The 21,371-nt window shown below is 25.8% G+C and overlaps 2 protein-coding genes across 2 annotated transcripts in view; both read left to right on the top strand.

Moving 5' to 3' along the window:
• Positions 1 to 4,858, top strand: part of LOC127286276 (long-chain fatty acid transport protein 4-like) — a 44,050-nt gene extending 39,192 nt beyond the window's left edge. Inside the window, exons 8-13 of the mRNA XM_051312653.1 lie at positions 8 to 145; positions 226 to 292; positions 445 to 535; positions 774 to 927; positions 2,893 to 2,948; positions 4,392 to 4,858. Coding sequence (XP_051168610.1) covers positions 8 to 145; positions 226 to 292; positions 445 to 535; positions 774 to 927; positions 2,893 to 2,948; positions 4,392 to 4,490 — 605 coding nt within the window. The 3' untranslated portion in view covers positions 4,491 to 4,858. The remainder of the gene's footprint in view (positions 1 to 7; positions 146 to 225; positions 293 to 444; positions 536 to 773; positions 928 to 2,892; positions 2,949 to 4,391) is intronic.
• An 803-nt stretch (positions 4,859 to 5,661) lies between these two features.
• The window catches only part of LOC127286287 (5-oxoprolinase), a 28,279-nt gene continuing 12,569 nt past the window's right edge, over positions 5,662 to 21,371 (top strand). The window contains exons 1-15 of the mRNA XM_051312666.1: positions 5,662 to 5,898; positions 8,243 to 8,428; positions 8,852 to 9,037; positions 12,732 to 12,973; positions 13,137 to 13,299; positions 13,385 to 13,470; positions 15,845 to 16,046; positions 16,124 to 16,384; positions 16,554 to 16,682; positions 16,799 to 17,000; positions 17,109 to 17,331; positions 17,416 to 17,554; positions 17,633 to 17,910; positions 18,119 to 18,379; positions 18,507 to 18,612. Of these exons, the coding sequence (XP_051168623.1) occupies positions 8,261 to 8,428; positions 8,852 to 9,037; positions 12,732 to 12,973; positions 13,137 to 13,299; positions 13,385 to 13,470; positions 15,845 to 16,046; positions 16,124 to 16,384; positions 16,554 to 16,682; positions 16,799 to 17,000; positions 17,109 to 17,331; positions 17,416 to 17,554; positions 17,633 to 17,910; positions 18,119 to 18,379; positions 18,507 to 18,612 (2,646 nt within the window). The 5' untranslated portion in view covers positions 5,662 to 5,898; positions 8,243 to 8,260. The remainder of the gene's footprint in view (positions 5,899 to 8,242; positions 8,429 to 8,851; positions 9,038 to 12,731; positions 12,974 to 13,136; positions 13,300 to 13,384; positions 13,471 to 15,844; positions 16,047 to 16,123; positions 16,385 to 16,553; positions 16,683 to 16,798; positions 17,001 to 17,108; positions 17,332 to 17,415; positions 17,555 to 17,632; positions 17,911 to 18,118; positions 18,380 to 18,506; positions 18,613 to 21,371) is intronic.

The raw sequence follows: 21,371 nt of genomic DNA, 5'->3' as shown, positions 1-21,371 counted from the left end.
ATTTCAGGTGAACCAGGTGTTTTTGTTGGAAAAATTAATCCCAATAAGGCTGTTAATGATTTTAGTGGTTACGCCGATAAAAAAGCCTCCGAGAAGAAAATAATTCGTGATGTTTTCAAAAAAGGCGATAGAGTTTTTAATTCCGGTAAACATTTTTATATTCATGAAAAAAAAAAAATTATTATAAAAAATAAAATAATTATTATTTAATAAATTTATTTCAAGGTGATATCCTGGTAATGGATGAATTGGGATATTTCTACTTTAAAGATAGAACTGGAGATACATTTAGGTAAATGGAAAATTAAATCAATAAACAATATTTTTAATGAATTAATTAACAAAATTTTAGAATATAACTGATCAAATTATTAATTTCATATAATTAATTAACAGTATCTATATAAATAATAATAATTTATAATTCTCGTATTATTAATAAAGATGGCGTGGTGAAAATGTATCAACAGCTGAAATTGAGGCAGTAATTAGTAATGTAATTAATTTAAAAGATGCTGTTGTTTATGGGGTTGAGGTAATTATAAATATCAATTATTATATAATACAGAGATAATAAATTAAAGTGTTAGTAATTAAAGAATTAATTATTAATTATATATATATATATATTTGCATTTATTAAATATATAGTTTTGAATAAAAAATTGAACTATTTTTTATGTAAATAGTTTTAAGATACAATGTTTACTTTATAAAACCACAAGAAGTTGAAACTAATAGCTGTTTATAAAGAAGGTTAATAATTTTTCAAGGTTCCTGGAAATGAGGGCAAAGCTGGCATGGCAGCGATTTACGATCCAGACAAGTCGTTGAACTTAAACAATCTCGCTGAAGGTGTACAAAAGTCGTTGCCAAAGTATGCTAGACCATTATTTGTTCGTGTTCTTGCTCAATTACCAATGACTGGTATTTATCATTTACGTTAATTTTATTTATTTTTATGTAAGTCAGAGGGTGAATCCATATAAACTCAATATTGACTTTGATATTTTTGATTTGACTAAAATTTTTTGTATTTTTTACAATTCTACAAAAAAAAATTTAACACTTTTTCAATTTTTTTTTTTTTTTTTATTAAGATGTTAATGAGATATAAATTTTTCTAAATTTGAAAATTTGAAATTTCTTTTTTTTTAATGCTTATAAATTTTTGAAAAATGCAATGATGCAAAAAATTACAAATTAAAGTTTTATTCTTTCAAATTGTTTGTATTCTTATATTTTTGAGGAAAAATTTTCAAATAAAAAATAAACAATTTCCTTTCACACAAATTTCAAGATTTCTCCTTTCAAAAAGGAAACAATTTTTTTGAAATTTTCTAAAATTATGGAAATTTTAAATTTACTAATACATACATGAAAACTAAATTTGTAGTTATTTTTAGCGCTATGTATGAACAAATTTTATTTGAAATTCTTTAAAAATATAAATCGAATGATAAAGTTAATTTTGATAAATTTTGTATCTTTTAAATTACAAAACTTCTAGTAAAAAATTTTCAAAGTCGATGATATGGGGAAGAGTGCGGGCTACATTGGATTACTTTGTTTCAAAATCATAGTAATAATTTTAATTTAACAAATTTTGAGTGTACAATTGATCACTGCTATTAATTGCCCTACACCGAAAAAAAAATATTCTTGTATTCAGAGGAAAATTCCTCTTACAGAATCCTCTTGAATTTTATTCATAAAACAAGAGTATTACTCTTTAAATGAGAATATTTTCCTCTAATTTCAAGAGGATCGAAATAAAAGGACTATTCTAGAGCATTCCTCTTATATTCAGAATAATCTTTTTAGAATAAAAATAATACTCTTAGAATTTAGAATAATCTTCTATGTTTAAGAATATTCCTCTAAATTCTAAGAGGATTTCCCATAGAAAGTCGCTCATGCGCAAAGATGATTGCGTCATATCATTTACGTCGCGTCATAAATCGCATATCATGCGTGAAAAAGTTTTAATTTCTGTGTGAAAAAAGGGAAATAAACCAAAATGGATAATAATCTTTTAAATATCTTGATAGAGTTGCAAGTTACACAATACGTGCCTATTTTTGAAGGTAAAAGAAATTTTTTAAAGTAATTTTTAAGAAAATTTAAATAATTTTGAGGTTATGCTATTTAAAAATTTATTTTATTACGATTTTTATTTATTTTAATTTTATTTGAAAATTTATTTAAAATAAATTTTCAAATTTAATGAATTATATGTTTTGTGCATAAAAATATTATTAAAAATAGATTTAGTTGATTTATTCAAAAAAATTAAAATCAATTTTAATTTATTTATACTCAAATAGATGTAAATCATGGAATAACAAATTTTATTCCTTTTAATTTTATAGATTATATCTATGACATACAAATTAGATGATTGCATTTTTATTATTTCAGAGTTTTTTTTTAAGATGATATTTTCCTCTTAAAATAAGAGTATCCTCTTAAATTAAGAGGAATAATTTTACATAGAGGACAATCCTCTTAAACCTAGAGGACATCCTTTTGCAGCATATACTAGAGGAAAATATGCATTGAAATAAGAGGAATCCTCTTGAAACAAGAGGATTTTTTTTTCGGTGTATGTTTATAAAAATCATTATTGTATTTTAAGCAAATTGTTACTTTGTAACTTCAAAAACAGTTTTTTCGATTTTTTTTAGAAATGAATCGCAACTTTGCTTAAATTTTTTGACGTAGTTTATTATTTATATTTACAATTTAGTAGAGTTTTCTAATGTAATTTTCCAGGAAATTAAAATGATCCACTGTAGTCCACTCTTCTCTATACATTATTGAATTATCGTAGATCCTCCCATAGTATAATGTATTTGTTTTAAAAATTTAATTGAATAAATTTCTCTTTAGGTACATTTAAACTAAAAAAGAAGGAACTTCAACAAGATGGCTTTAATGTAACAAATGTAAGTATTGCAAATATGTAAATCATGGATTTTTATTTTATTACATAAACATAAGCATTTCTCAAAATTAATGCGAATTAATGCGATTAATGCAAAAATTCAAATCTTAAGGCCCTGTATGGAAAAATATGTTTTGCAAAAACCAAAATTTCTCTAAAATGAAAAAAAAAGTTTTGTCTAAAATTTTCATGTATAATAGAGAAGTGTACAATGCACATTTCTGTTCTCTTGAAAAAACATAATTTTACGTTGAATTTTATTAAAAAAGAAAAAAGTTTAAAAAGTTACATTTTTAAACGAAAATGACAAAAAACATCGCGGTGAATACACAGGCTTTGCGTCTGTTTATCAGTGATCCAGGAGGCAGAGCCAATGCGAGCTAGTGACCGCTGAATGAACTAGGAAAAACCACATTAATTTACTATATATGTACTGCATTATTTCTATCTATTTTATATTAAATTATAGTAAATGAGTAGAAGGGACGCATGATTATGTTCTAAAAATCATAAGTTAGAATTTTTATTTTATGGAATTTCATTTGTCATAATTATTTTTGTGTCGAATTATTATTTTTTCGGGTTAGTATTTTGGAGAATTTTTATCAAATCAATTTTCTATATTAAAGAATTTTTATATAACCAAAAAATTCACTTCACAGAATTTTTAATTTCTTTGAATTTTTATTTGTCAGAATTTTTATTTACTCGAATTTTCATTTAACAGAATTTCTAATTGATAGAATTTTCATTTGTCCGAAATTGCAAATGGCCGAAACAACAATATCGATTTCGGCGCGATTTTTAAAATCAACTCATCAGAAATTTTTTTGGATAATTTTTGATTGGTTGATTTTAAATATCGCGCCGAATCTTTCTGTCGATTGTTTGTTCGGCTCAAAAATAATTATGAGAAATGAAATTCCATAATTTATGAAAATTCTAACTAATGATTTTTAGAACATAATCATGCGTTCCGAGTAGAAGAGCGATGTTCATTGTACCATTCTCTACAATTCTTGAATGTTTATAATCTCATTTTTTTTCATTTAGAGAAAGTTTGAGAGTTCCAAAAAAATGTCTTTTCCCACATGGCCTTAACTTGAATAAAAATATTACTTATAATTTAAGATTAAAACGATTAAACTTTAAAAAACGTGGGTTAAACGATTGATTGAACGAAAAATTTATATTTATATTATTAATTTATATATGAATAATAATATTGAATTTTTATTCTAATATTTTATTTTTATGTTTTTTTTTAATAATTCATTGTACTTTTTTTATATGTACATTTTTAATGTAATTTTTTTAACGTAGATTATCTTCTAATCGTCATGAGAGAAAAGGATGATAATCGCCTTTAGTGTAAAAAATTCAAATCCATAATTTAAAAATTATTTTCCTTTCAGTAATTAATAATTAATTTTTAAATTTTCAGTTAAAAGATCCAGTCTATTTTTTGGATACATCGGGAACCTATGTAAGGCTTAGCGAAAGTTTATATAATGAAATACTTTCCGAAAAAGTCCGCTTGTAGTTATATATATTTCAATTCAATTGCAAAAAAAATGAGATAATTAATGAATTTTGAAAATTCATTTCTGATCATAGAATTCATGATAGGAATCAAATGAAAATTAAAGGGGACCAAACAGACATTGCATATCATTAGAAAAAAATTGAATTTCATTTACAATTAAAAGAAAAAAGATATATATATGATACGAAAAATTATTTGTTCTCTATATAAATATTGTGTTGAAAAATATTTGTTTTCTAATATATATTTAGATTTTATTTTTAAAATATATATGTTTATTAAAAAAAAAACAAAGCTAGAAAAATTAAAATAAATTTACTTTATAGCAGATATATATATATTTTTCTGTAGGAAATACAAAAATTTTAGATTTTAAAAATATTCTTGTTTTTTGGAAACAAAATTTACGTTATTGTTGAAAAAAATTTATATATTTTTATTATTACTATTATTATTATTATTTATTATTCAAAATTTGTGTCAACTGAAAAATAGAATTTAAAAAAAAAATCGTAAATTAATAAATGTAGTCAAATGTTTTTGCATAATATAATTCTAAGAGTGTATAGAATTTAATTATTTATATGAACATCGATACATTTATATTATATTTATAATATATTGAAGTATGAGTTTGAGTGTTTGTAAAATAAATAAAGAATTTATAATTTAATCAAAAAATTTATTAATTTTTTATTGATACCTAATTTTATATGTTTTTATTAGATTAATAAATTAGTCATGAGTTTTATTTTCTATATTGAAAAATATAAACACAATAAAATATTTAGAAAACAAAGTATAAATCAAAATAAAATTATATTTTGTTTTGAAATGCCCTTTTATCAATTAATTAATTTATTTCCTAATTATCATCATCAATAATAATCAATCAATCAACCAATCATCATCAATAATAATTATTTTTCGTAAACTAATTATTTCCTTTTATTATATTCATTTTGTATATTTTTATTTTTTAATTTCTTTTATTTAAATAAATTAAATAATTAATTAGTTAAATTAAATTTGAATTAAATTTAATAAATAAAAAATAATTTTCTATTAGTTATTTGAGATGAGATATTTTTCTTTCTATATCTGAATGATGAAATTAGACCTTGAACATGTTTCCGTCAAAGCTGTGAAATAGTAGGTTGAGAACCTTTTATTCAAAGTCTAGAAGCAAATTTTAACTTTAGTAACGCGCAAGCGCATATATTGAAACACAGCACAAAAACTGGATCTCATCTAAAAACATTGTCTGTTTGTTGGAAAATTGTGTCAAAGTGAAAAACTTGTTTTATTATTGTGATTAAATTTTTCCTTTTTTTTCATTGAAATTTTTAACAATAAGTGAAAAATTATTTTCAGTTAAATTTTCACGTGTGCTTTCAAATTTAATGCAAGTATTACCAACATATTATATATTTATATTTTTATTTTTAAGATTTTGTTGATTTTCAAATGCCAAAGTTATTTTTATAGTAAAATAGTAGAAAAAAAAATAATTTTTAGAAATTTTCAGTAATTTTTTTTCAAATTGAAACTAAAGTTACGTAATTTAATTAATTGAGAAATAAAATTTAAATTGAAAGTCTGGTTATAGCTTCAATTAAAATATTACCATTCTGCTTATGTTGGCAAAAATGGTTGGCTCTAGATGTCTCTATATTAATGGATTATTTTAAAAATAAATATTAAATAATTAAGAAACTAAAATTATTTAATAGGTTAAATGATTTTTATTAACGAGCACGCAGTATTTTTTATATGAAAATGTAAAATTAAAAAACTTTCTATTTGGAAATATTTTTATTAAAACAAATTAAAATTTTTTTTTTATCTTATCTTTAAATCTCTCAAAATGTTACATAAATCATTCAGTTTTATCAAATATTTTCTTCTTAATAATTGCAAATATTTTGTGTTTTTGTAAATGGAAAAAATAGGAGCTCAATTTCTAGTAAATATTCCATTTTTAGAAATACAATATGAAATACTGTAAATTACTATTTATTTAGAATTTTCATTTCAAATAATTGTTTTGAAGTCATTCAATTTTTTACAAAACAAAATTTTATTTTACATATTTTCTCTTTACCTATTTGTTTATTGAAAAGGATTTTAATTAAATCCAATTTTAATTTAGCCGAATTTTTTATTCAACATATTATAATTTTAAGTGAGTCGATTTTTTGAAGTCAGGAATTTCTAATTCGCTGAATTTTTATTTGTCGAATTGTCATTTCATAATATTAAATAAAAGGAAAAATTTTGATTTGACCGAAATTGAAAATGTCCGAAAAAAACTGAAAGAAGGATTTTGCGCGAATTTTATAATTGACCAATCCGAAATTATCAGGAAAATTGTGATTGGTCAATTTTAAAATAAGGGCAAAATTATTCGGTCATTTACAATTTCGGTCAATTGAAAATTCGATGTCTTAAAAATTCTTCCAAATAAAAATTCCGACAAATTAAAATTCGGTGAATTGAAATTTCTGTCATTCTGCTAAATTAAAATTCTTTTAACTCTTTAAGGACCAAATGTACAAAAATTTTGCCTAAAGTTTGGCAATTTTTTAAACCAACTAAACGCATTAAGAAAAAATTCGCAATATACGTTTCTTATGGTCCAGGAACTGCTCTTTCAAGTGGTGCATCTAAAAAAATCGTAAATTTAAAATTAAACAAATTACAGATAATTATTTATAAAAAAACATGAATTTTCAAGGTATTTTTTTACTTAAGAATTTTTTTGGGCAATGTACCATTTTAAAATATCTTCCCGAGGTACAAATATCGCGTCAAAAATGTTCAAGCTTTGACATAGTGACATAGATTTAAAAAAAAAAAACTAAATGTCTAAATAATATTGTTAATTAAAGTTGAGATTTTAATAACAAATACGCAGCTATTGTCAAATAATTTTAAAACTCATTGGATCCACTCGAAAAGAGTTACTCGGGGGTTTTCGGGGTCACTGATTACGAATCTGAAGTCGATTTTTAAAAATTCAAAATGGCGGATCCAATATGGCGGACGAAAAATTAAAAATTCATCGGATCCACTCGAAAAGAATTACTCGGGGGTTCTCTTTTCGAGTGAATCCGATGAATTTTTAATTTTTCGTCCGCCATATTGGATCTGCCATTTTAAATAATAAAATTTTTTAAAATTTGACCTCGGATTCGTAATCAACGACCTCGAAAACCCCTGAGTAACGATTTTTCAGTGAATCCGATGAATTTTTAATTTTTCGTCCGCCATATTGGATCCTCCATTTTGAATTTTGAATTTTAAATTTACGGTTTTTTAGATGCACCACTTGAAAGAGCAGTTCCTGGACCATAAGAAACGTATATTGCGAATTTTTTCTTAATGCGTTTAGTTGATTTAAAAAATTGCCAAACTTTAGGCAAAATTTTTGTACATTTGGTCCTTATAAAGGGTTAAATAAAAAGTCATGTAAATTTGACTATAAAATAAAAATTTTTCCAAACAAAAATTCAGTATCTAAAAATTGTGTTAAGTAAAAATTTGGATAAAAAGAAATTCTGTCAAAAATTCTAATTCAAAAAATGAAAATGTCGCCGAAAAAATAATTATTTCTAATAAAAATCTTAAAAATGAAAATTTTAATTAATGATTTTTATGGGACTTTTTTTAGGGAACATTTTTGTAATTTTTAAAATATATCTTAAATGCGAAGAAAATGAAATAAATTAAATTTTATTTTAAAACAGAATTGAAAATTAAGAGGAATGTCGTCGGAAGATAAATTTCAATTCGCCATTGATAGAGGAGGAACGTTCACTGACGTTTATGCGAGATGTCCTGGTGGAAAAGTTAGAGTTATGAAATTACTGTCAGTTGATCCCTCAAATTATTTGGATGCCCCACGAGAAGGAATTCGAAGAATTCTTGAACAAGTGGGTATCTATATTATTACAAATGTTCTAATATTTCTGAAAACTGTAATATAAAATTCTTGATGGAATTATTTTTTATTCTTAAAAAACGTAGCTATTGTATATAATTATTATACACGGAGAAAAAAGATTTCTTTTATAAAGTAACTTTTACTACTTTCAGAGTAAAACTGGACCAACTCGAAGTTTCTGCGCATCTCTGGCAATTTTTACTCCAAAAATAGTAAAATTTATTATTTCTGTAGTAAATTTTACTGTTTCCGTAGTAAGTTTTACTATTTCTAGAGTAAATTTTACTATTTTTGGAGTAAAAATTGCCAGAGATGCGCAGAAACTTCGAGTTGGTCCAGTTTTACTCTGAAAGTAGTAAAAATTACTTTTTCTTTTTCTCCGTGTAGGAGTGAATTTTTTTTTTTTTTTCAGGAAACTGGAACTCGTATGACAAATGAAGTGGATACATCACAAATTTCATGGATAAGAATGGGAACAACAGTAGCAACAAATGCATTATTAGAAAGGAAAGGTGCAAAAATGGCTTTATTAATAAATGAAGGATTTAAAGATTTACTTTACATTGGCAATCAGGCTCGACCAAATCTTTTTGACTTGGTTAGTATAAATCCCTTCTAGAAAAAATCGATTGAAAACAATTAAAAACAATAGGAAAGAAATTATTCTATTGTCCCCAATCGTGTTCGTTACAATTGAGGACGATTAACTTTCTTATTATATTCAATCGTGTTCTATAGATTGTATTGCATGGACTATTGTTTGGCGGGAGTTTTTGAAAATTTTAAAAAGTGCAACTAATTAAACAGTCTAGAAAAATATCATTATTTTAAAGATTATTTTCCGAACTAAAAAATTAAAATATTTATCAATGTATTTGTCACCAAAGAAGAAAATCAAATATTTGAGCAAAAATTAATTAAAAGTTATTTTTTTATTTATCTTTGAATGAAGCTGCACAAGACGAAATGTTTATAATTTAGGATCCAAAAAATGTTTAAAAAATAATTTTTGACCAATACATCAAGTATTGTTTTAAATTGAAATATTTATTAATTGATGAATTTTTTTTTTAAATTTCAGTAAATATTGATTTTTTTTTTAAATAATCGAATATTGGAATATCTACAATAATTATAAGATTCTTTTTAAGAATTTTTAAAGAATTTGATTACAGTTTTCGAAAATATTTAATTGAAAAATTATGGTTTTTTGTTTTTGCAAGGGTTCAGTCGAACTTCGAACAAAATTTATAAAATTTTTTCTTAAATTTCTTTGAAAAGTTGCTGGATACCTAAAATTTAGAAAAACTAAAAATTTTGTTCTAAAAAAATGAAAAATTGAAATTATTTTAAAATGTAAGGGATATAATTTTTTCTTATATTTATTTTTATGTTCCTAATTATTTATTTAATTTCTGTTAATATGTATTTTTTTACGTATACCTATTTATTTATTTATTTCTATATTTTTGAGGTTATGTATTATCAACTCAAAGGTTGTCATACTTGATTTGTTATCATATATAGGATAAGTAAACATATTGACATTATCCATATCACTAGAAATTTTACTTTATATTATTATATTATTATATTATTATTATATTATTATATTATTATATAATATAATCTTTGATCCTGTTTGATTCAACACTATTCTTATTCCTATCATTAACATTTGCGCATGTACGTATATCATTCTCCCGATAGCACCCGATTAAAAACAATTGAAAAAGTCTAACTTATTTTACACGATTGAAATGAAGAATTCGAAACAAAATTGAAAAAATATATTCTCCAATTGGAAACAATTCAAAACAATTAAGACATTTTTATACTCAATCATTCTGAATCGTGTTCAATTGATTTCACATAGTGATGCATATGAGCAAGACGATCCGAGAAACGAGCGAGAAAATCGGACTTTTTAATTTTGACAACCGAGAATATAGTTTGTTTTGTTTTAATAAAACGATCTTCTCGGCTATCCGAGCGAGCTTCACGAGTATCTCGTTTTGCAAATTCAAACATGTAAAAATTGAAGGGAGGTTAGTAGAAAAATGATTTTAACTTTTTTGGTTAAAAGATTAATAAATTACTATTAATATATTAATAACTGTTATCGAAAAATAATAATTCTTTTAACAAATTAAAGTTATTTATTATTCTAACCATGTTAATTTTGATAATTCCACATTGTTAAAAAGTATAAATCAAATAAATTTATCGAATTAGTGGTAATTTTTTTTATAAATTAAAATTAGTTAGGTATAATTCTAATCATGTAAATTTTAAAAATTACACAATGTTACAAACTATAAATTAAATAAATTGAAATAAATAATGAATTATTAAGGAATAAATTGTTAATTTTTATTAAATGTATAATTTGGCTTAATTTAATGTCAATTTTTGCTAAGTATTATTTATTAAATAATACATTTAACCTACAATTTATTTGTTTATTAACCTTTAAAAACTATATTTATATAAAACTTTCAAACTAATAATCTTAACTATATATTAGATAAAATTAAACTTTTGAAAATGCTAATATACCTCTCTAAGGATCTTTTAAGATTTTGAGTTTCTTTTAATAATTCTCCCATTATCTTTTACGTTTCCGAGATACTCCGAGAACTCGATCATTTTGTGTTAGTTTTCGGGACGAGACTATTTGATAAAAACAAATAAAAACTCGAGTTGTTATTTAAAAAATGACAGTTAAAAACGAGAAATTTCGCGCGAGATAATCGATCTTCTCGTATCGTTGTGCATCACTAATTTCACAGCCCCACAAAAAAAAAGTGTCATGTACTTTTGACCGGAATACCCTAACCCTATGTATTTTGACGCGCTGAACACGAATCCGAAGTCCGTTTTGCTCCATCACGTCAGGATTTTTTTCTAACCTCAAAAAACATGTCGGATTTTGAGAAGTAGGCGATTTTTTAAAAAATTGATGTATTAACTTCAAACTTGGTATCTGGGGGTTTTTTGTGTCGCTGATTACGAATCTAAAGTTAGATTTTCAAAATCCAAAATGGCGGATCCAATATGGCGGACGAATTTTGAAAATTTTTAAGATTTACTTCAAACTTGGTATCTAGGGGTTTTTTGGGTCGCTGATTACGAATCTGATGTCAGATTTCCGAAATTCGATATGTCTGATTTAATATTAAGGAATTATTTTTAAAAAATTGTCAGATTATTATGAAATTTGGTATCTACAGGTTTTCTAAGTTGCTGACAAGTAACACTAGGGAAGTGCCATACGCCGATTTTTCTGAAACTTGGCAGTTTTGTAGTTTTTTGAAAACAATTTGACACGTATGTTTTGTTTTTCCCCAAAAGCTGATTTATGGGGTGAACTACCCCTTGAATTTTTTTTTGGTAGAGGGACATTATTTTACGAAATGTTTTAAAAATTAATGTGCAATAGTGTATCTGAGGGTTTTTGGGTCACTAATTACGAATCTGATTGTCAGTTTTCAAAAATTGATAATGGCGTATCTAATGTGGCCGATAGAAGTCCATGTTGAATATGCCATTTTGAATTTTTGAAATCTGACATTAGATTCGTAATCAGCGACCCAAAAAACCCCTAGATACAGATAATGGCGTATCTAATATGGCCGATAGAAGTCCATGTTGCATATGCCATTTTGAATTTCGGAAATCTGACATCAGATTCGTAATCAGCGACCCAAAAAACCCCTAGATACCAAGTTTGAAGTAAATCTTAAAATTTTTCAAAATTCGTCCGCCATATTGGATCCGCCATTTTGGATTTTGAAAATCTAACTTTAGATTCGTAATCAGCGACACAAAAAACCCCCAGATACCAAGTTTGAAGTTAATACAGCAATTTTTAAAAAAATCGCCTACTTCTCAAAATCCAACATGTTTTTTGAGGTTAGAAAAAAATCCTGACGTGATGGAGCAAAACGGACTTCGGATTCGTGTTCAGCGCGTCAAAATACATAGGGTTAGGGTATTCCGGTCAAAAGTACATGACACTTTTTTTTTTGTGGGGCTGTGTTTTTTCTAAAAGGGAACCTATTTTTATTTTATTTTTATTTCTCACTGAAAAATTATAAGTAAAAGTAAAAGCGAAAATGAAATTACAAATTCGCATTCGTATTTTTAATTTGATGAAAAAATAAAAGAAAATAATCTTTAGTTAATGAAGAAAGTTAAAAATAAAAATTAATTGATTGGAAAATAATTTTAATTAATAATAGCTGTGTTTGTTTTCTAAATTAATTAAACTGTTATTGTTTCTCATGTAGAAAATAATCACACCAGGCGTATTATATTCTAAAGTAGTTGAAGTAAAGTGCAAAGTAGTTCCAGCAATGTCGAACCGATGCCACTTAAATAAAGATAATAATTGGAGGAATGTTAAAGGTTGCACTGGAGAGAATTTGCTTGTAATGCAAGAACTTGATGAGGAAACTCTAAAGAAAGATTTATTGTCTTTAAAAAATTTAGGAATAGAAAGTTTGGCTGTTGTTTTAATGCACAGTTACACGTAAATATTAATTTTTCTTCAATATTTATTTAAAAAAAAAAAAACTTTCCAAAGTTGTAAAACTAATTTAATAATTTAAATCTTTTAGTTTCCAATCATAGGATTCTACAATATACATTCAATTCAATTTTGACAATTTAATTTAATTTCCCACTTTACTTAGATTTGCAGAACATGAAATTAAGGTGGGTCAATTAGCAAGAGAAATGGGATTTCCACAAGTGTCTCTATCTCACGAAGTAATGCCGATGACAAGAATTGTTCCGAGAGGCTTCACCACATGTGCAGATGCATATTTAACACCACACATCAAAAATTATCTTCAGGTATTATAATTTGTTTCAAGTAGAATGAGAAAAATATGATTGATTTTGATAATAATAATAATAATTTCATTGAAATTTAATATAGGGTTTCTCGTCAGGTTTTAAGGACAATTTAAAAGATGTAAATGTTCTTTTCATGCAAAGTGATGGTGGGTTGACACCAATGGATTCGTAAGTTACAAATTTTTTTTTTTTCTTAATATTAATTTGATTTATTTTTTTTTTTTATGGATTTTAGTTGTGCCTAAAGTTTTCTAATTGCATGTTATATTCGGAAGGGAAAAGACAAATTTTATTATTTTAATTTTAATCACTTTCACTTTAAAAATTTCAGAATTTTTATTTATCAGAATTGTTATATTGTCGAATTTCTTTTTATCCGAATATTCACTTAAAACTATCCCGCTGAAATATTTCAGCCAAGTGTATGATGCGATATGTGAAAGTATGATCAAATGGAAATTCGACGTTTTAACAATTCTATCTAATTAAAATTCGGATAAGTGAAATTTCGATCAAATAAAGTATCGGTGAAATAAAAATTCTCTGTCTTAAAAATTAGCTAAGTAGAATTTTAAATCACAATTTTATTAAATAAAAATTAAATCAAATAGAAATTTTATTTAATAAAAATTTTCTTAAATAGGAATTTTGTTATATAGAAATTCTTTTAATTAGAAATTCTGTTAATAAAAAAAATACTTTTAAGTGAATATTCGGATAAAAAGAAATTCGACAAAATAACAATTCTGATAAATAAAAATTCTGAAAATTTTTCTAGATAGGTATCAATTTTGTTAATTGGAAATTGTGTTATTTGAAAATTCGATGTATTAGAAAATTTGCTTTGGCAAAGTTCAGTTACCCGTGTGGAAAAGTCGACTGGGCCCCAATCTGGTCCAAACTGGGTTTCCTAATGTCCAAAGTGGGCAAATCCCAAAGATCTCCCAAGATTGGGAAATCCCAGCTGGGGCCAGATTGAGTTATTCCATTTTTATTTATAATTGTTAATTAATAATTATATAAATAATTTAACAACAAGAGAGTAAATTAAATGAATAAATATAATTTCCTTTTAAATTAAATTGTATTAAAGATGACGACTAACAAACAATGTATATAGTAAAAAAAAGTAAAAAAAATATTTATATAATTTAAAAATTAAATAATAGTGTATGTATTAGATTTTCAAGTTTTGGTACAACTTATAAATGAAAATCTAGGAATAACGCAAACCTATGAAATAAACAAAACTGCGCACGAGGGGAATCGAACCTACGACCTACGGACTTATAGATTAACGCTCTAACCACTATGCTAACGACGTGTACCTGCAGACAAGTTTTAATTTCTCAGTATCAAAGATGTGAAAAATATGATTAGGTTAGACAATAAATTAAAATATAATCACTTACTTAATTTCATTTATTTTAATTTAACATTTTTACCAGTAATAATTTCGATTAATAAGTACCAAAGTATAGTTGTCGTTGAAGTCAAAATTTTGTTTAAATAATTTATTAAATTAGAAAATTATCTTCAATTATTATTAATAAATTGAATAAAAATAGGAAATAAATGATTGAGAATGGGGTCAGAGTGGGAAAGCCCAAACTCAAAAAACGACTATGTTATTATTATTAATTAGCTTAGTTGAATAAATTAAAAACTAAGAACTTGACATACATTTTATTTATTCAGGAAAGGTATTATTAAAGCATTAATATAATTAACTAAAGTTTTCAATTTCCTTATTTTTTCTTAAATGTGAATTTTGCCCATATTGGCTTTTGGAAAAATCTCCAAACGGCATATAAATTAAATATAAATATAATTAACTAGTTTTATTATTTCTCATTTTTTCTCAAGTTTTTTATTTATTTATAACAGTATATTAAATTAAATTTCAGTTTGGGAATACTTTGGGAAATCCCAGTTGGGGCCAGGTTGGGTTGATCCAAACTTTGTCCAAGTACAAAGAAAAACAAACATTTTTTTCAGCTTTTCACAGTTGCGCTTTTTTGTATATTTGTTCAGCATATTATTTAAATAATAATTTAATTAACTTAATTCTTTTATTTCTTCATATTTCAAACTTTGGAAAGTCAAGTTGGGCCCAGATTAGCGCCCAGTCTCACTTTGGGCGACTTTCGGAAGATTTCCACACGGGTAAATAAAAATTCTACAAAATTAGAATTTTTTTAAATATAAATTTTTTGATTTTAAAATTGGGCTCATTGTAAAATCTATTTTCTTTTAAATTCTACTAAATGTGATAATTTTTAATTCGACACTACAAAAATTCCGGCAAATCTAATTTGGGGAATATTCATGTGTCCCAAACAAAATTTTAAAGATATAAAATCGTATCCAATCCAACTGGATTATTTTTCGTGAGTTTTAATGAAAATTATAAAATATTTTAATTAATATTAATATTTATGGAAAACACATCACGAGGACGTGACATGCATTTAGAATATATAACAAAAACATTGAAAATTAATTATGTTCTTTTTATAAAATAGCAATTTTCCAAATTTAGATTCATTGGATCAAGAGCGATACTTTCCGGTCCGGCTGGTGGTGTTGTTGGTTATGCAATGACAACTTTTAATAAAGAAACAAATTTACCAGTTATTGGATTTGATATGGGTGGAACTTCAACTGACGTCAGTCGGTATGGTGGATCTTATGAACATGTTTATGAAAGTACAACAGCTGGAATTACATTTCAGGCTGCTCAGGTATTGTAAATTTTTTGTTGTAAAATTTTTAAAAATGATTCTTATTTTGTTATGCTGAGAAATAATTTATTTTTCAGTTAGATATCAATACAGTGGCAGCTGGTGGTGGATCTATGCTTTTCTTTAGATCAGGACTTTTTGAAGTTGGTCCCGAAAGTGCAGGAGCTCATCCAGGTCCAACTTGTTACAAGAAAAATGGTCCTTTAACAGTAACTGATGCTAATTTAGCGCTTGGTCGTCTTCTACCGGAATATTTTCCAAAGATTTTTGGACCCAATGAAAATGAACCTTTAGATAAAATTAAAACAATAGAAGCCTTTAATAGATTAACAAATGAGGTGATTGATTCTTTTGTATACTTCTGAATTAGAATTTTATAATTTTTGAATTTTCATTTTGTATTCTTCCGAATACAATCTCTGAAAAGATTTTCCTAATATAGCGAAAAATTAAATTACTGAAAAGAACTATTTTTGCCAAATTTTCACTGTTAATAATTCATTTCAGATAAATGATTTTCTCATAAAGGAGAAAATAAAAACTGAATCGGAAAAAATGAGTATTGAAGAAGTTGCAATGGGATTTATTAAAGTGGCAAATGAAGCAATGTGTCGACCAATTCGATCTCTAACGCAGGTATAAAATTAATGATTTGTTTTCTGTATATAAATTTTATATCAATTTTTTAATTGTAACATAAAATTGGAAAAAAAAGGTAAAAAAAATATTATTTAAATATTTTTACTGTATAGGGAAAAGGATATGATACAGCACAACATGTTTTAGCTTGTTTTGGTGGTGCGGGAGGTCAACATGCTTGTGCAATTGCACGATCATTAGGAATGAGATATGTGTTTGTTCATAAATATGCTGGAATATTATCAGCCTATGGAATGGCTCTTGCTGATGTTGTTGAAGAATCACAAGAACCAAGTATAGAGATTTATGAAAAAGGTATAATATTTGCAGAAAAATTTATTTTTATTAAATCCTTTTCTTAACAAAGAAGAAATTGCTAAGTAATAGATTTTTAGCAAAGGAAAAAAAACAATTTTTTTTTAGAATCCTTTGGACGTTTGGAGAATCGTTTAAATTTATTGGAACAAAATGTTAAATCAAAACTCAAGCAACAGGGATTTTTAGAAAATCAAATTCACGTGGAATATTTTTTACATATGCGATATGAAGGAACTGATTGTGCTCTAATGGTTACACCAAATGGAAAACAAAATCCAATAGGAGACAATCCCAAACACGGTGATTTCTTATCTACTTTTTTGGAAAGGTCTTTATTTATTTTTAAATTCTCTTTGTCATTTAGAATCTTTTTTTTTTAAAAAAGAATTTCAGTAAATTATACAAGTTTTAGATATCAAACGGAATTTGGATTTACAATGCCAAATAGAAAAATATTCGTGAACGACATTCGAGTACGAGGAATTGGAAAAACGGACATAATTGAAGATCCAATTCTTTTAAAATCAAAGGAGCAATTAAAAGTTGAAAAAGTAGGTGAAAAAATATTTTCATATTGAAAGAAAAAGTGATTTTTTAATTATAAATTCTCTTTTTATAATTTGCTGTAGGTGACAAAAACATTTTTCGACAATGACTATCATGACACGAGGGTATACAAATTAGACAGCTTATCAGCTGGACATGAGATATTTGGTCCAGCCATTATTATGGATAGCTTGAGTACTTTGTTGATCGAGCCAAATTGCTCTGCGTTAATTACATCTCGAGGGGATGTCAAAATCACAATTGGCAAAGATGTTGAGACAAAAGTCACTGCAGAATTAGATGCTATACAACTCAGTATTTTCTCTCATCGTTTTATGAGTATTGCAGAACAAATGGGAAGGTAATTGAAATTTTTGTGAAAAAAAAAAAAAAATTAATTCCCTTCAAAATTTAAGGGATTATTTTTAAGATTAGTTTTAAAAAATAATTCTTTCAATAATAATTTTAAATTGTTTTCTTATTTTATATTCGATTATTGTCAATTAAAATATTTTAATATATTAATAAATTTTAATATTAAAAATAAATTTTTAGTTATTTATTTTTAGAATTTTGCAAAGAACGTCAATATCAACGAATATAAAAGAACGTCTGGACTTTTCATGTGCAGTTTTTGGACCAGACGGAGGTTTAGTGTCAAATGCTCCTCATATACCTGTTCACTTGGGTGCAATGCAGGAAACTGTACAGTATCAAATAAAAGCCTTTAATGGCGTCTTTACGCCAGGAGATGTTATTCTAGCAAATCATCCCTCAGCTGGAGGATCACATCTTCCCGATCTAACTGTGATTACTCCGGTATTTTATAAGTAATTCTTCCATTTGTTATTGCTTTGATTTGATTTTTTGTGTGTTATTATATTTTAATTAAAATTATTATTTTTTTTTTGATAAAAAGAATGGATGATGAAAATTAATAAAAATTTAAAAATTTAGAAATGTTCCAAGTCCGGTATTCTTTGTGGCTAGTAGAGGTCATCATGCAGACATTGGGGGTATCACTCCTGGATCAATGCCACCACATTCTACTAAATTAGATCAGGTAATTTATTATATTTTTAATTAATCTTTATTCAAAAAATGTCAATTTTATTTCTCCTTCTTGATACCATAGGCAGTGTATAAATTGTATAGGGTCAGCCGGGGTAAATCCGAACGCTTTTAGTAAGTTTCAACAATAACATAAGTTTTTTCTTTTAAAAGACAATACTTCCGGTATTCTGGTGCATGAAGTTGTTACTTTACTTCCATAGAACAATATTATGGGGTAGCAAATTTTTTTGATAAATTACAATCGCAGGAGACTTAGCGTTCGTATTTACCTCGATACTTTGCAACTTTCCTAAAATACCGGGGTAAATACGAACGCCACTGTATTTCAGAAAAATCTTAGGGAAAATAAATTTAAAGTATTGCAATTGTTAAACTTATATAAAAACTCAAAAAAAATACGATAATAAACCTATTATGTAATAATGCATCATATATAAATACAAAAATCAAACAGGTTAAAAATTAAAATGCATTACACAATTAAAACCTTCAATAACTTTATCAAATCTTAACGGATTTTTGCAAAACTTGCTACAGAAAGTATTTTGGAGTGATTGAATGTAAATACAAAAATAAAAGTCAAATTTTTTAAATTCAAAATGGCGGATTCAATATGGCGGACTTTTCTAAAAGTTATTTTTAAAAATGATCAAATTTGCTAACTCCAAATTCATAATCAGCGACCCTGAAACCCTCCGAGTAACAATTTTCGAGCGAATCCAATGAATTTTTTAATTCTCGTCCGCCATATTGGATCCACCATTTTGAATTTTGAAAAAGTGACTTCAAATTGGTAATCAGCGACCCCAAAAACCCTAGAATACCAAATTTTATTAAGGGGTTACATCCAGTTGGACAGCCAAAAAAGTCGATATTTTAGGAATTTTTTCTGGGAAAACTATGGAGTATTTCAATTCACAAATTAATGCACATATAAAGAGTACTTTTAACTTTATTTTTGCATAGTTTATTTATAAAAATTATTTTTTTTACACCTTGTATAAAATATTTTCTGGAGCTCCTTCGAATCGAGACAGCTAGCGGTGAGCACGTTATTTCTCAACTAGATCATCTAAAATTAAAAATCCAAGATTTTTTCGTTAATATAATACATTGTCTTGTGATTAATCGAAGGAATAGACAAAAAAATAATTTTTGACAAAATGGCGCCTTCAGAAAGCGGAAGTATCGATTTTTGACAAAAATTTACGACTTTAATTGTTTATAAAATGAAAAATATTTATTGTAAAAAAAACCTTCGATTAATCACTAAACAATATTATTAAGAAGCTTGTGTTAAAATCTGAGACCGATCGGTTCAGCCGTTTTCGAGAAATCTTGCTCAACGACTTTAAAAACATTGTTTTGAGTAAAACGCATTTAAAGTTTCAAAACCACTTTATTCATAATAAAAATTTTTTTTTTCAACTTACATCGAATCGTCTATTCCTGGTCCATATAATGTAGGTAATGTAAATATACTTTACGAAAATGCAATAAAAAAACAATTTTGTGTGGCTCTGATATAAGAAAAAATTATTGAAAATACCGTTCGGATTTACCCCGGTTTTCCAATTTTCCGGGGTAAATACGAACGGTCTGATATTATTAATAAAATTTTACAGAAGGCAAAAATCAAAAATAGTTTCTGTTCTAGTATTCGTAACAAACAATTATAATTAATAAAATAAATTTTTAGCTTCTTTTTCTTCAAATACGAGACAAAATACTGAAAGAGTGTCATCTTTGATTTTCAATCTTTTTTGCAATACTCGTTATCTTTGTTTATGCTGTTGCTAATTAACAAACGAAAAATGGGATAATACTTAGAATCTCTTGAAGAGGATCTGACGTAAAAATTCTCATGTCTAACTTATTTTTTTAAATTTTAATTAAACTGAAATAATTAGCGTTCGGATTTACCCCGGCTGACCCTAAATTATTATTTATATGATACAGTCGACACTCGATAATTAAACACTCGATAAATTGAATCTCTCGGTAAATTGAAGCGTAAGTCTTGTCTCTTTTCCTTCTATATAAATTGAATTCATCCAGCGGAACTCTATAATTTGAATTTTTCTCCATAGATAGAAATTAATACTTTTATTTCTCTTGCAAATAAAAGTTATTGTAACACGGAGAAAAAACGAATTTTCAGAAGTAGTACTGAACACTAGATATTTTAAAGCGAATAATTTATTTTTAGAATTCTACATTCCCCTACAGCACTGAAACTTTCCTAAAAATTTCCTAAAGATTTATTTGAAATGTTCGGAATATTTAAATGCAAACTTTAGTGAAAATTGTGTAAAGATTTAAATGTTCCGATTAAATAAATATTTAGTGTGAAACTTTTCTGAACATTTAAATGAAATTTTCAGGAAAGTTTCGCGCTAAACATTTATTCAAGTGGGACATTTAAATCTTTACACAATTTTCACTAAACATTGCAATTAAATATTCCGAACATTTCAAATAAATCTTTAGGAAAGTTTCGGTGCTGTGGGGGTTAAAATTTAAATATTGAGCACTAGGATTTTGTATCGAGTCCTAAAAGTCTACCAATGCGAATCCAGGATGAAATTTGATTAAGTAGGTATTCTAAAACTGTTTGGGATTCAGTCCAAAAGTTTTCGAAACAGTATAATCAACACTTTTTTACATTAATAATTTTTTGTTACTAAGTCTAAACGCTACTGGTTTACGTTCCTAATTTCTACTTCTAAATATAAAACTTTAGAATTC

The sequence above is a fragment of the Leptopilina boulardi genome, unplaced genomic scaffold, assembly GCF_019393585.1.
Source record: "Leptopilina boulardi isolate dan_hultmark-lab unplaced genomic scaffold, ZJU_Lbou_2.1 LbouV2_352, whole genome shotgun sequence".
NCBI classification, from domain to species: domain Eukaryota; kingdom Metazoa; phylum Arthropoda; class Insecta; order Hymenoptera; family Figitidae; genus Leptopilina; species Leptopilina boulardi.
This window is presented reverse-complemented; position numbering and strand designations above follow the sequence as displayed.